At 38.4% G+C, this 16,249-nt stretch overlaps 1 protein-coding gene and 1 long non-coding RNA gene across 2 annotated transcripts in view; both read left to right on the forward strand.

Annotated features, from left to right (window-relative positions):
- The window catches only part of LOC309691772 (A-type voltage-gated potassium channel KCND2-like), a 101,756-nt gene extending 92,319 nt beyond the window's left edge, over nucleotides 1–9,437 (forward strand). The window contains exons 3-5 of the mRNA XM_082509709.1: nucleotides 1,064–1,159; nucleotides 1,774–2,012; nucleotides 5,517–9,437. Of these exons, the coding sequence (XP_082365835.1) occupies nucleotides 1,064–1,159; nucleotides 1,774–2,012; nucleotides 5,517–5,703 (522 nt within the window). The 3' untranslated portion in view covers nucleotides 5,704–9,437. The remainder of the gene's footprint in view (nucleotides 1–1,063; nucleotides 1,160–1,773; nucleotides 2,013–5,516) is intronic.
- LOC309691790 overlaps nucleotides 1–16,249 on the forward strand; it is a 301,080-nt gene that overhangs the window by 255,924 nt on the left and 28,907 nt on the right. The gene's annotated exons all lie outside the window — the stretch shown is intronic.

The raw sequence follows: 16,249 nt of genomic DNA on the forward strand, positions 1-16,249 counted from the left end.
AATATGATCTTTGGCTTTAGACCGGATGTTTGGAGATCATTTCTGATCCAGTGTCTGGACAGAGTTTGCTCTTCTTTTTTAAATGAAAGTGTTTTATTGTGAATTTAGCCTGTGTTAGCTGGTCCTCATCTGGTCCTTGCTCATGTGTTTAGCTGACTGAAATGTTGATGCTGAAGTGTCCATGATGAATTCATCTTCATCCTGTTTCTATCACTGTCTGTCTGTAGCCTGTCTGTAGTGTTCTGTCTTTTCACATCCTTCTTAGCTTTGCTCACAGTCTGAAAAACAAAATACCCGTCAGTCACTAACTAACTCACATGTGCATGATCTGATCCTTTGCTGTGTGGGGGTGCCTTACCTGACCAACAGGAAGTTCTCTACACCTCCACCTCTCAGTGTCTCTCCTACTCTCTGCTCTGTCTTCTTCCTCTTTTGTTTTGTTCCTTTGACTTGAGCCCTACCATGCAGCTCTGCTGTTATGAGATGATTACCTGCGCGATTCATGACATCATCAGTAATAGTGTTGGACTTCATTGACTTGTGGAGGAATGAAATTGGGCTGAACTGCATGTCAATCGCCCAGCCAATCCGCATGCAACTGGGCAGAGTCAATGTAAAGCAAAACTTTGGAATGAAGTCTTGTTAATATTTCAAAAGCTGTGTTGCTTCTGCCCAGCATAGGGGCTCATGATTTTGACTCTTCCTTTGGCAGCAGCTGAGCTTCTGAGCTCCACGTGATTGGTTACTCTTCTGCCCACCTGGGTCACATTCAGTCTGAACTCCAGAGTTATACAAGCTCTGGAGGCTCTCTTGGGTTAAATGAGGCTGGAGTCAAACCACAGAAGTAAAACAAAAGCTGCTGAATGGCTGCTGTTGGTAGCCTTGGTTTGATCCAGTGAGTGATCCATCATTTTCACACTAACTTGAGAACAGGAAGGAATTGTGGCTAAGATGGAAATGCTGAGGTTTGGCAGATTTTGGTGGAAATATTAGCCTTGCTCAGGTGTTTCTCTGTAAATGATGGGGTCGCTGAGGTCATGTGTTTTGTGTTTATGTCTTGAAGGCATCCAAAGAAGCAGGACAGGCGCTGGTGTGTAAGGCCAACCCTAACTTCGAGGTGCATCATCATCATCTCTTGAACTGCCTGGAAAAGACCACGGTGAGGAGGCAGGCGCACACACACACACACACACACACACACACACACACACACACACACACACACACACACACACTTTATTTGACCAACTGATTAACAGTTTACTCCTTTACATGTTTTCCCAGATTTTATAGATTTAACACATTAAAAAAATTCTCAATAACTTCAAAGAGCCTAAATTGAATCTAAATCATTATATTTTTAATTAATGAGAATGACTATCATTTACCTTACCTGGAGATTAATTTTTTTCCAATTTTTCAGCAGTAAACAAAAAATATTCAGTTTGATTGTTTACTGTTTGAATTTGGACATCTATCTAGTTCAGGGGTGCCCAATCCCGGTCCTCGAGAGCTACTATCCTGCAGCTTTTAGATGCATCCCTACTCCAACACAGCTGAATCAAATGGTTTGATCTCTTCAGCATGCCATCATGTTTGGCAAAGGCCTGATAACAAGCCATTCATTTGATTCAGGTGTGTGGGAACAAGGATGCATCTAAAAGCTGCAGGACGGTAGCACTCGAGGACCGGGATTGGGCACCCCTGATCTAGTTCATAGCAGATTCTCCTTTACCTGCCATCCTGTAAAACTGCAGCTTTGCTTTTTCTCAGAATCACGAGTTTGTAGATGAGAAGACGTATGAGGCGACCTGCAAGGATGTTACACTGCTGAAGCAGGTTTCTTGCTCTTCCTCCATCTCATCCTCTTCAACTCATGGCCTAAGCTCCTGCTGTGGCCGCAGGAAGAGGAAGACCTTCAACGTCCCAAACTCCAACATGTCTGTGGGTCTGCAGGGCAGTCTCCAGGAGCTGAGCACCATCCAGATCAGGGAGCGACCACTAACCAACAGGTATGTTAGACAGCACTGCAACTCTGTTTTTTACAGTCATACGGTTACATCCAACATTTACATCTCTTTGTTTACTTCTAGTCATATTTGATCTCCATAAAGAAATAAAATCACCCAGAAGACATGACTGTGAAAATTGCAGGGGGTCCTACTGACTTTAAGGATATTCCAGAAGGTTACAAAGGTTCTTCTGAAGGGTCTTAAGTTCCTGATGAGCTTCCAGTATCTACGTGGACTTTGCAAAAGTCATTAAGAAAAAAAGAAAAATTCTTAAGAACATTTACAGCGCATGATCCTTGAAGAAAGCTCTACCAGGAGCTACCAGAGATTTCACAAGCCCTTTAACCTGATTGGCTCCGGGTACCGGGGGCAAAAGGAACGAGTTCACGTATAATTGGTTATAACACGGGGTCAGAAATATAAGTCCTGACGTGTGATATCCACAGAAACCTCTGAATCTCAGCTAAACTCTCATATAAACCATTTCTACAACCACCAAACACAACTAAAACAAGCCATGATTAAAAGAGCAGCTAGGTAAATGCCAAATGTCCGCTAAACAAACAAAACCAGAGATTCTTCAGACTTCATGTAACTATAACACCATGTAACACCAAGTTTCACCACACTCTGACCAAAATTCACTGAATGAGCCGCAAAAGAAGACCACAAAAACGCATAGCGGCGCAAATGCGCTAAGACAGAAATTGGCTTACCGTCCCGATTTCCTCCGTTACTTTCACCAGTAGCTGGTAGCCTCATGTTTATCAGCAGTTTCCACGGCTAACTAGCCAGATCAGAGCCATTTTCTGTCAACAACCTCCATTTTAGACCCACCTACAGACACATGACTAGACAGACGCCATATGCAGTAAATTTGGGACCACGTGGGGTTTGGCCTTGTAACTTCTGAGTGGTTGAAGTAACGTGAGTGTGGCATCATTACTGTGATCCTATTGGCTCAAACGATTAAAAAGAGGTGTCAATTATGCAAATTGGCCAAAAGAAACCAAAGTTACAGCCCCATCAGAGTTTAAAGGGCCAGAGACGCTCCATGCCCACGGCAGAAAAGCGCCATTGCCATGTAAATGTGTGGTTAAAAAAATATTCAAAAACACGCATTTTTAGGCCTGTTAATAAAATTAAATAATTTCTGCTCTTTAATACCTACAAAATTCAACTAACATAGTGTCCAATGTGTGCCAAAATTGGACATTTTTGTACAATGTCTAGATATTTATGTATTGACAGTGCTGTAATTTTTCACTTTTTCACTTTTCTTTCTTTTTTTTTTTTCTTTTTTTTTTGTGTGTCCCGTTTGGATCTTTAGCCATCAGAATTGTTGTCTTAAGGCCAAGAAAGATGCCAAGCGGATTTATTTTACCAAGTGGATCATCATGGCCTTGCCATATTGGTCCATTTGATTGACCTTTATTTTAATTATGAATTTATTTTATTTTCAGTTGCTACAAACGGGACAGACATGACTGGGGGATAGGACAGGGAGAAAGAATGAAAGAGAGGGAGAGAGAGAAAACCAAAGGGGAGAAGAGACGGTGAGAAGGGGGGGAAGAAAGAAAAAAAACAAACACACACCTGGGTCATCTGTATGGAGAAAAAAAACAGAAGAGAAAGCAAACAACAAAGAGCAACATAATAAAAAAACAGCACCATCACAATAAACTAGCTAGCAGTAGATAACAGTAGATATTAAATAATAAACGATATTGTGCAGCACGCAAGATAGACAGCGCACAATGTGAGGCAGCAGTCAAGAAAGCTGTAGTCCGCGTCTGTGAACACCCGTGTGTACACCTGTGTGCATACCTGTGTGGATCAGCATGCTTGTATTCCATTTCACTGTTTCACTTTAGAAACATAAATCTTTGCACATATGATGTTTATATGTTGGTTACTGAATTTCTGGAATGAAATATGAACGGAGTCACATTTTAAAATGGTTATATGCTACAAAATAAATAAAAAAAATTCGGTGAGGATAAAATCTACTTACATTTTCTGTGTTCCAGTCTCAGTAACTTTGACACAGTAATATCTGCTGCAATATTTACACCTCTGATGAAATTTTGATACCAAGATTGTATACACAGAGTTTGTAATTGCAGAGAAATACTCAATTGTTGGCATTTTATTTTCGAACAGGAAACTCAGAAAACCCTTTGGGGTCCATCAGGTTAAAGGAAAAAAAACAGACACTCTTGCAAAGGTTCTAGATGTATGGAAGTGGATTTAATTGGAGATAAAGCATCGGAATTTCAGGAGCAGGACCACGCCTCCAAACACGCTCCTTCGGATTCTTATCTATATATGTTCCCCCAGTTCTACAAGCTGTTCATTCTCTATTTTTATGCTTAAGGACAACAGATGGAAATTAGCCCTTGGCTATAATCTGGTATGTTTACATTCATGTAAATTTTTTTTTTACATTTATGTTCATTAACATGCACTGTCCTAAATAAATAAATAAATAAATAAATTTACATGCCCCAGCCTCCTCCCTCCCCTTTTATATTCTTTAACTTCACTTCTATTTAGTACATGGGGACCCGCTAGGCCTGGAAGCCGCCGTCCCCTTCGAGGCCTTCCCCAAACCGCAACTCAATTCACGTCCAAGCCATTCACCTTTATCTACTAAAACACTGTCACACCTAAAATAAGGACGTGGGCTCAGCTAGTGACATTATTTTTAGAGGATTTGATCCTGCTAGAGATACCAAAAGTACTTTTAGAAAAGGTCATTTTAGTTAAATGTTTTTATAGATTTTAAAGTGGTCTTTATGCAAGTTTCAGGATTCCAAGTATTAGAGGTTGAGTTTATTTTGGAAATTTTGGTGCGTTTGAGGAGTTTTCAGGAATGAGGGCATTTTAGAGCTGTCAGTACAGGCATGTGAGCTATCTTTACTGGAAGCATTGGATGATGTAGAGGAGGCTCTATCCTTTCTTTTAGAGCTTCTGGAATTAGGTTTACATGATCTGCACTTTTACACAAAGGTCGTGTTCATCAATCAATCTGAGTAAAACGTCAAGTATTAAAATTCAGTACTGACAAATCCAAACCTTTTTGTATACCTCAGTTGTAAAATTAGTATAAATGACTTAAAATTGGTGCAGAAAAAAAGAACTGAGCAAGAGATGTAATTCTTTAACCTTGATTTAGATAAAAAAAATATATAATTCAGATGATAAAATATAATTTGAATTTTAATGTAAAATCATTTACATTTACATTCTTATAAACCCAAATTTTCTTCACAACAGAACATAAAAAACATATTAAATGTTTAAACTGAGACTGAGAAGCATGGGATGGGCCAACATAGGAGTGGAGAAGTCAGCAGTACTAAAAGGGAACTGAGATGAATTGATGTGTTTACAACTGAAACACATGACAGGAAGTTGAACTAAAGTCCATTTGAACTGCTCAAAATTCACCTTTGCTTGTGAAGACTAAGTACTAAGTATCTCTCCTTTGCCTCTCTCTAGTCGTTCCAGTCGATCCAGTCTCAATGCCAAATTTGAGGAGACGGTTCCTTTAAACTGTGACCAACCCTACATCACCTCCGCTATCATCAGCATGCCCACGCCACCTGGCACCACCCCTGAAGGTGATGAATCTACCAGCTCCACTGACTACTCCCAGGCCAACATTGTGCGGGTGTCTGCACTTTAGGCCCCAAAAAGACCCTCCCACACTACCACCCACTGCGCTGGAAGACGGCAGGCGTTGGCGGTCTACAGCTTGAACCACACCAGACTCAGAGTAGGCTTTGGTAGCTGCATCATGTGTCCACAATGGAAGTGATGGGTTAGCTTAAATGCTTCAGACCTGCCGTGGAGAAGCAGGTCTACAGGTCACACTAAAACTGACTCTGATTTGGACTGTAGTTGTTTATTGTTCTCTCTTTTTCTTCTGGGAGGATTTTTCCGCTGGCAAAATAGCAGCCGCCTGACTGAAGGTGGATCTCTGCTTCTTGCTGAGAGGACATCACCACCACCAACGTATCTTTGTCCTGAATGGTGGCTTAGCGAGCCAGCACTAAGACACCATTGGATCATTCTGAAATATGTTTAGCACAGAGACTGGCAGCTGGGGTCAACGCTTCACATTCATTATATGTTGAATCCTCTTAGTCAGTTACTAGTCCATTTAGCTGAATTTGACTGTCTGGAGGTGGACTTTAGAGCCAGAAGCTTAATCTGAGCTAACCAGACTTGTGTTTTAATCAAGCTTTAACCTTTTAAATTACCTGCATTACTTTCATATTAGGTCTACCGTACTCCTTTGAAAGATAATGTAGAAAATACATAAAGCATCAGACACAGCGTTTAGTTTAGGCTCAGAGGTCCTCAGCTGATTTGAACTTTATCTCCAATCACTGGAATTCAGTTAGCTGGGCTTGCAGTCTTTGTGCTAAGTTAGACTAAACCTGTCCCAGTAGAAACCAGGATGAGACGGATGGTGACGGAGGGTTTATCATCACACTGTCACACTTCTGAACCTGACAGACCCTCTGTGTTTGTAGAAAATGTTCTGAGGACATGTTGAAGGTTGGGACTCGCCATTTGTTTTGCAGTCTTCTGAGTCTCTTTTATAAGTACATATTTGTCCTGGGTGGAGGCTGTTTGTCGCTAAAGACTTCAGCGTTTGTCCTATCATGGGTGGGACAGCAGATATTTACAGCCTGCACCCAGTGATGAAATATATCATGTAATGCATTATTATTATTATTATTATTATTATTATTTTCACGTTATTTTCTTTCAGTCATCATATTTTTTGTTATTATTATTTATTAGTGTTGGTGAATGGGAAAGTTTATCTTGAGGTGTACGTGCTACAACAGGGAAATTATCTTTTTTTTTTTAAATTTCATTTCATGGATTTTATTTGTTCGATTTTTAATTATCTTTTTATTCTTGTTTTCATTTTTTGAAATAATGATATATTTCCTTTTACCCCACATCAGTAGTTTGTGATCTGCTGGCTACAGCCCTGAACATGTGTTAGCCACAGACAGTGGGCGGGGCTTTTCTTCTGAAAAGATGTGAACGATTTATATTTGCAGCTGTCATGAAGAAGAAGAGGATGAGGAAAACAGTGAGCATGCTCAGTATCTGTGCGTTCCTGTCCACGGACCCGTGTGTTTCCATGTAAGCCAGGACGCTCCTCTGCATGCACATCTGGCTGGTGGTGTGAGCAGTTCGGGTTCTAGTACTTATTCTGTAAATATGAGTTTTCTAGCTGACCTTTCTGACTGCCTTCCTCTCTGCTGTACAGAAACACCAAACCGCCATCGTGCAAATGTTGATGTCAATTTGTGATAAGAGAATCTTTCTGTTGTTGCACTGGGTCTGGCAGTGATGTGTATTGTAAATCTTGCAGACTGATTTGATGCACTTGTTGCCTGATGTTTTTTTTCTCATTGTTCACCTGAGTGTTGGGTTAGGTGACGGGAAACAGATTTACAGCTCTGACTCTGAGCTGACAGCTGGAACCACAGTTTAAACAGAAAATGGGCAAACCACCAGTTACCCACAAAAACAACCACAACAGCAAAAAAAGTGCTTTTTTTTTGCTGTTGGTGTTTCCATCAACAACCTCTGTTTTACTTTTTGGTTAAAGATTTTAACAAATATTATTTATCTAAAGTACAAATTAACAGATCCCATTGTTTGATGTAAAAATGACCAAAAAAGTGATTTTGTAGTATGGAAAGAAGAGCAATGAGTATAAAATCCAGTGTTAGCTGCCTGTGTAGCTTTCACATGCTTATCTCACAGAGACACGTGAAATGATCGAGCTTCTTCAACTCAGCCAAGTAAATTTGTTGCCTGAATCACATTAAATGGAGACTGAAGTAAAAAATTCAACCAAACATCCAGAAGTAATCTATGATCAGTCTTTTGGTCTCCCTCTTCTGAGTGCGGGCATGGTCACACTGACAGCCTGAAAGCTGCATTTCCTGAAATGTCCAGCAGGCAGCAGTGAGTCAGTACCCACAGACTCGCATGTTAAAACTTTACAGCAGAAATAAACATGTTTACAGCCTGATACGCAAACTGTTTGTCTCTGTAGATATTTCCCCCTTCATTATACCTGTATGTGGGGAAAATGTTTTTATAACTTACCTGATTAAAAACTGTATTAAACAGGTGAGTTATAGACTGTATAATTAGGGGTGTGGTCTCTCTCACTGACATGCAGATGGCCACACACATGTATACTAGGTTTCACCTCAGCTAACTGGAGTCCCTGAACTGGACCTCTGGACAGTGTTTGTGCTGTTGGAGCCTTTTGGAGCATTTTTAATGACATCTTGTGATGAATAACAGGGCTTCTATGAGGTTACTGTACTAACAGACGGTCCAGGAAGGTGGAGCTCCAGTTCTGGTGAAATTCTAGGATTTTATTTGGAATGTTCTGAGAACTACTTAACAGGTATCCGTGTCTGTGTAATGCTCCTCTACTGTCTGTGGATGCAGACTTATCATTAGTTGATAACTTAGAACCAACATAGTAGCCAAATACAATCACTTCTGGAACCAAAAAACAACAACAACATGACAGCAGCTAAAATGCTAACATGATATGTCAGTCCACTGATGGATGATCTCATACTTTCATGGCAGTCTTTGGGTTTTCTTGTATCGTCACATCAGCAACATCAAAGCTCACATGTGCTGTCAACATAGTTGCAACATCTTTAAGCTTTTAGAAAATTATTTTCACATGTTTCTGTGAGGTGAAGTTGGATTAAGTTTATTTCTCAAAAATGCTGAATCAATAAGAAAAAAAAGGGAGAATAAGAAAACATTTCCTGTCTTATGGAATATTTTTAGAGCACTCCAGATTTTTTTATTTGTCTGTCTCTGTCAATAATAATTTATTGTTATTATCTACTCCAAAAACCTTCAATGTGTGGTTTTAAAGGTTTAAAAAGGGTTTAGGGTTCATTTCATTAATGAGTTCTTAGGTTCAGAGTGGTGTTGATGCACTGTAAAAAAGAAAAAGTTGAGAAAACTTAAAATTTCAAGGCAACATGATGCAAGAGATTTTTGAGTTTTCTCAACTTCTGCCAACTGTAGTTGACTTAACTAATATTTTCATGTTCTGCCAACTTGGATCTACTTGTTCACCTAATTAGGATAATCCTGTAAGTCTAACAAAGAAATTCTGGTTTCAATGCCATGTATTTCTGCCTTCACCAAACAAAGATATTCCTGTTGAATTAACATACAATTATTCCCTCCAAGGCCATTTATTCCTAAATTCACCAAACACAGATATTCTTGTTGAATAATCACACAATTCTTACTCCAGTGAGTTGAAAATTTACCAATATTAATAAAGAAAAATTTATGCTGTTATCGTACTTGAAAAAACACAAACAGATATAGAATAAAACAAAGCACAACTGAATGTTATGTAAAAACGTATTTATTTTTTTCAACAGTGCTTTCAGTATATTTCAGAAGGTCATGGGCAGTGGGGTGAATTTCTGTAAAAAAGCAAACAAACAGAAAAAAACGTGTTGCCAGTTTCTTTAGGGTGCTTTGAGCACCCCAGCAGAGACATTAAAATTCCAGAGTCCAGAAAAAAGAAAAGTGTCCAGCAGCTTAGTCATTCACGTTCACACCCTGACTGTCCTGTAAAAGCTTAACTTAACTATTGCACACTAAATAGGGTAGTGCAACAAACAATTGCCTTTGTACCCAGACATTGACATTTTACATGGGCTTACTATGATGAACTACAGAAGTCAAAAGTTATTAGAAATGTTACCATCAATGAACAGCGAACTATCAGGTAAAATACCAGTTCCATGCTTCAGGTGGAGTGAAAAACACTATAACAAATCTTTTAAAATCCTACAAAACAAAATTTCACCATAGATTCTCAATAATACAGATTCATCTGACTAATATTTACATTTCAAATAATCACTTATCCACTTCACCTTCATATTGACCGACCAGGTCAAAATGAACCATTCTGTTTTGACTGTTCCTTCTTTTCTCCCTTCTTCCTTTCCTCCCTCTTTCCTTCACTTATTCCTAATTAATTTTAACAGTTCAAACACTAAATATGCAACTCTTTGTAACAGGTGAACGATTATATAGAGGGAAAGGGGTTGAACTACTGTTTTTTTTTTTTTTACATGACTCTACAATGCACTTGAACATGTTTAAGAACAAGTTAAACTCATGTCTGGCTTCCCCATTAACAGTCACAGCAAAAGCTTTGTTTTTAGAGACCTTATGCGCTGTGAGCATCGAGAGCCACCGAGTTCAAAAAGGATGCCCTGAATTGCTTCAAAGGTAAACTCATCTGCTTTGGATAATCAATGTTGAGGGCATACAGAAGGCCAAAGAGGTATGCCAAGGCAGTAGAGAGGTCTGGAATGTTATGTAGCACGATGTCCCCTCCCATATGGAAAAGAAATAGTAAAAACTTATATGTGATTACTCATGAAAGTGGCCACTTTCATGAGTAAATCATATAAGGCTTACATGATTTACTCATGAAAGTGGCCACTTTCTCATTACTTTCATACATTGTTTTAGTAAGTATCCAAAACATACAAGTTTCATTATATAATTTTTCAAGGGATCTTATATCTGTTTTCACACTTATATGCTTTTCATACAAGTTTCACACAAGACAGATACAAACTTTATACGATTTATATATATCTTTTCCATATGGGCTTCCAACACAACAGCATGTTCTCGCACAGACGTATCGGCATCGTCATCTTGCAGGATGGTGAGGATGGTAACTGATGCACCGTTCAACACTGGTTCCAAAATGTCACTGTCCTGAAGAGAAGAAAAGTAAAATATGAATTATTGAAAGCTAAGAAAAATTAAAGACAAAATACATTTCTAAAAATCTTAACTTTAACCTCTATACCATGATGCTCATTTGACTCATGGAGGTTTTAAAAAGAAAAAGCTTATTTTCCTTTAATTACCGGCACAATATCTTTCACCAACCAACCTTGTGATGAGTTTTGTACAAAAATATTTTCTGCTGTTGAACACCCACTAACAATGCCCAGGTGCTCCTCAGCAGAAAAAAAAGCAGCAAGAGTTATGACAACTGCAATCCTCACCATAAAATTATCTGGACTGCACTGAGGACGTGGACATTTCCATTTTGGATTAAATCATCTTTTAAAAACATCTCATAGCAATTAGAACTCTTATAGTAAAAATAAAATACAGATCAGGCCCAGCAACATGTAAAACTTAAAAAAACAAAACACCATTTTAACAATTTTACTTTCTTTTTACAAATTAAATAAAATACCGCCAAATAAAAACAAAGTAATGACTGATGACATTAATTTCCATTGATGTGTTTTGGCTGAAGCCAACATTTTTTTCTGTTATGACAAAGGTATACTCTCTTCTAAAAATGTCAGGTAAAGGAGCACTTACCTGTTCATCAAGTTTATCCAAGAGGTCTTCCATCTCCTCACCAAGACCTCCCTTCTTAGACTGGTATAGTTTCAGCAGGCCAGGCACAAATTTGTCGAGGGATGCATTGAACGTCCCCAGGAGGTCTTTGCTTGTGATCCGATGAAATTCTTCAGATATCTAAACAAGACAATAACCAAAATATTGTCATTTATTCAGCACAGAAAATTTCTGGGTAGCTGCCTTGTACAGTCTGCACCATGTTATATGCCTGACTGTGTTATCAACCGCAAAACCTACTTCAAAAATCTCTCATGAATACACATTTTGCACAGGAATAGAAACACCCTCCACAAAAAACAGTATCAATATGCAAATACATATTATGTTCACACTGAAATGTGGAATCATATTAACTTACATATGACCACTTGTCTACTATATCAAGTATATGATTGATAACATACATGACATGTAACATAAATGCAAGCTTGAATTCAAACATTTTTTTGTTACTATGATAAAAAAATGCAATAACTATAGAAAAAATAATACTATCTGTAACACAGTATACATCAACAACACACAATCATTCCTTAAATATTGTCTCCTTCCCCATTATGTAAAAAGCTCTGAAAATGTAGCAATCTTATAATACAGAGCATGAAGTACAACTTTAATTTGCTTGTGACAATTAACTTACAGTACATTAGGCAATCTTACACCAGCTGACAAACTGTCAAGTCAGCTTTAAACATTACTTTAAAGTAACAGTGCTGCACCGGATAAACGGTGACTATTGAAAAAGTGAAAAAACAATATTAGACAATATGCAAGTTACTTATATCACTGTCATATAATTGGCGCACATATCCTACACCGACCCATGAAAGCGTCTCCATGACAACGCGTGCTTGGCCCAGTTTGTTGTCAATGTTAACATAACGTTTTCATGCAAAGATAACATTGAAACTGGTTACAAAACGGGTAATAAGCTAATAAGTTTTACCATGGCAGAAGTGCTGTAAAAAGCCAGCGTGAGATACCGTCATTTAGTGATGTCTGTCTAAATATCAGAGTGTTTAACATTAAACATTACTTTTTGCGCTGGCCACTACTCTGAGCTAAAACCTTCAGAGGCTGCTTGTAGCCCGATTACGACACAGCGGCGCGACGAAGGCTGCCCAAATTCATAGTGGACTCCTCTAAATGTGTCCGAGAAATAAGTCCTCCTTATAATAAGCATCTCTTAAAATGTTTGCAATATTGAAACATTTCAATATAATGTAGAAAAAAAACGAGAAAAAAAAGTTACGGATCGGACTCCCCGATCCTTATTGCGCATGTGCAAATTCTACCTGTGGAATTAGTTTTAATATTACTCTTTCTGGGTCACAAAACAAACTTTTAAGATATTTTCAGGCGTTAATGTAGCTGTGTAAATTGCTAATATCTGTTCAGTTTATTAAGACAACATATACTTGCAAAAGTGCTCCGACGTTTTCGGAGACGTCTGTTACCCACCAGCTCGATAGCTAGCCAAGGGGGAGGGGGGGTCAATTAAGTCACTTAGATAACTTAAAAATGCTATTGTTGGCCTTTTTCAGTGTTTTACTAGTTCAATCCTCCCGGGTCCTCAGGAGGATGCAGCCTAGGCGCTTGTAGAAAATCTTAATAACACATGTAGTTAGCTTACCTCCTAGGGTAAATGGTCGGCAGCTCCAGCACCTGTCCAAAAGAATTATACACTCCAACTGCAGAAGTGAAAATCCTCAATGGTCGAAAAATTGCATTTTACATCCAAATCTAGCCACGATGGTTCAAATTTTCTTAGGAGGTTTTTAGTCTAGAACACATGGTAAACCACTATCACACAGCTCAGGTCTGCTCAGGCTCAGTTGAAAGTCCGTTTGGTTTAGTTCAAACTTGTTCAGACCACATGTGCCAGTCATCTACGGGGTTTCCCACTGGTTCCCAACTTGACTCAGAAACTCTGCTCAAAAGTTGATAATCTTTGTTATGCTGTCTAGAAAATCTTAGTTAGGACAACAATGAAAGAAATTTGTTGGGTAGACAAGCTTTTTTAGGTTGTAAATGGAAAGTTTTATTTCTAAGTCAGTTTAATTTAAAAACTTTAGTGAAATCAACAATTGCTAGTTATCGTTTTTACAGTGTGCTGTCTGCTGGGACCCTGATGAATGTTGAATATCTGCTTGTAGATTTTGGTATACAAAAAAAGTTCTTTGAATCTGTGTGACTCATCATGATGTGCCGTACACACCAAGTCTTAAAGCCTCATCATTGCAGAGGTGAAACACCATCAGTTTGTTCCCGTTTTGATACAAAGAAAACAATTTTCTTACGAAACAAACTGAAACCTCTCATTCTTCTTTGGGGAAATATTTCTCTCTCTGGCTGAATTTTAGGGATGTGTTGAAATGTTGGATTTTTCATTTCTACGCCATGTATGGAATAAAAAAATATATGGAAGTAAGAGCACAGAAGACAACATTTTTCTCTTGCTCCAGAAGTAAAGAGCAGCTGGTATTGGGTTCTTACTGTCAAAGCTTGACTTGTTTGACTCGTCAGAATGAGGATCCAAATGGCCAACCCTGCTTGCAGCACCTTTACAACTTCAGTCATCCATGTCTGCGCAAGTTTAATGTGACTTATGCAAGTGACTTCTCTATGCTTTCCTTTGTTTTGTAAGGACAACCTCTGCTTTGTATTTAGGGTGCAGGGGACGGGCTGAGGGGGAAAGGATGAACATATTTTTGAGGAATTTATTATTATAAGTGTTAATAGTGCACATGTGTTGTAATTGTTCTGTAATTTCTTATTTTTAAAATTATTTCCATGAGAGTTTGTAGTGTTGTATGTTCAATTAACATCCCATGATATTTTTCTAAAGTCGTTAGAACATGCATGCATTTGGAGCAGAGATGAAGTGATAAAAGAAAGTGTAAAAATTAGAGACATTTATGACAACTATCACTTTTGTTTGTTACAGCTTGTGTTCATCGAAGATAATATCTAAAAGAAAAAGAAGCTCATGGTTTTAGTCCAGTGCCGTGTCTGAGTAAACAGAATAAAAACATTGTCCTATTCAAACACTTCCCAGAGTTTGTACGTCTCTTTTCAGAGGTGGGATTGAGAGATCGAAGTCACCCAAGCTCTCATTATTAAAGAACTTGACATTCAGCCTGTTATGATTAAAGTGATACAGAGTGCTACCTTGATGTGTCTGTGCTAATAGTAAAGCTTTTTTAGGTGACACTTTATAATACAACTCAAAACTAAGGGCAAAAGTACCCTGTAATTACATGTAATTTCAACATATTTTTATCTGAAATTTAGAGGAAACAATGAAAAAATTTACACTAAGTAATTTCACATACTTTGTAATTACCTGGTAATTATCCAGAAGAACATACAATATTTACCCTTTTAACACTGTACCTTGTGCGTTCCAAGGTTGGGCCATTTTATGAAGTCATTTAACATTGCCTTACTTCCTGATATTTTACAGGGAATGAAATGCAGACTTTATTTAAAATAATTTTAAATATTATCTAATTAATTTTAAGTACTGTGCAATTCCATGGTAATTTTCTAGAAAAAAAAAAATTCCATGTATTTTTCAGGGTATTTTTCATGATAATGATAGACCCAAGTTTATTTTTATCTGTTTTTCCTTCACAGACAATGTTCACCAGAAACCATTCAAACTTACTGCCACCTATGCGGACCAAGCTCTTGCAATGCTTGTAGCCCTGATACGGGCTACCACAGCAATCGGCTAGAAACCAAAACAATCACAAGGTTTTCAGTGCAGATTTTCAGTGTCTTCCAGTAGTTGTATAAGGATGGCATACCTGGCTGCTTGGGACAATCTGCCAGGGGAAAACTAATGGCCTATGCTACCTTTGGCTACACTGGCTACAGGGGCCTGGCTAGCTATGTGTTTTTCAAGGGTGCGAAGCCGAGGGTCTAATTCAATGATTTTGGCCTCCAGAGCTGCAAACAAGCTACATTTATTACACGTATAATTACTGCTAAAGGAGGCCAAGGAGTAAGTAAACATCTGACACAATACGATGGAAAGTGCTGGAGGGCCAGGTAAAGAGGCCGTGCTGCTAGCGAGTCGGCTACAAACTAAGCAAGCTGGCAAATCCCTAAAGGCAGTGCATGAAAATAACCAATGATCTTCTTATGGCAGCTGACTCCAATTTACTTTCCATTCTTATTCTCCTCAATCTGAGTGCTGCTTTCGACACTCTCTCTTACTCCATTGTCCTTAGTAGGTTAATCTCCATTGGTCTCTCTCATACTCCACTAGCCTGGTTTAAATCATACTTATCTGATCGCAAAGTATTATTATTCGACTTAAATCCTTTACTTTTAAACCCTTTCCTGGGGCCCATTGTTTTCATTATCTACCTTCTTTGTGTGGACACATTTTTCATAAATATAATATTCAGATTCACTGTCATGCTGATGTCACCCAGCTTATCGGTCCACTAAACCTGATTCTGCTCTTCCCCCATCCTCCCTCACCCTCTGTTTAAATGAACTCAACTCATGGTTCTCTTCTTTCTTAACAGTAACAAATCAGAGCTTCTTCTGGTAGGCTCTAAATCAACCTTATCTAGAACTAATAGCTTTTCTATTACTATCAATAACTCACCGGTCTCCGTTTCTCCATGTGTGAAAAAGTTTTAGTGTTATCCTCGACAGTACTTTACCTTTTAATTCGCATATCAATAATGTCACTCGGTCTGCATATTTCTAAT

Source organism: Aulonocara stuartgranti (genome assembly GCF_965226115.1).
Source record: "Aulonocara stuartgranti genome assembly, chromosome: 17".
Classification (NCBI taxonomy): domain Eukaryota; kingdom Metazoa; phylum Chordata; class Actinopteri; order Cichliformes; family Cichlidae; genus Aulonocara; species Aulonocara stuartgranti.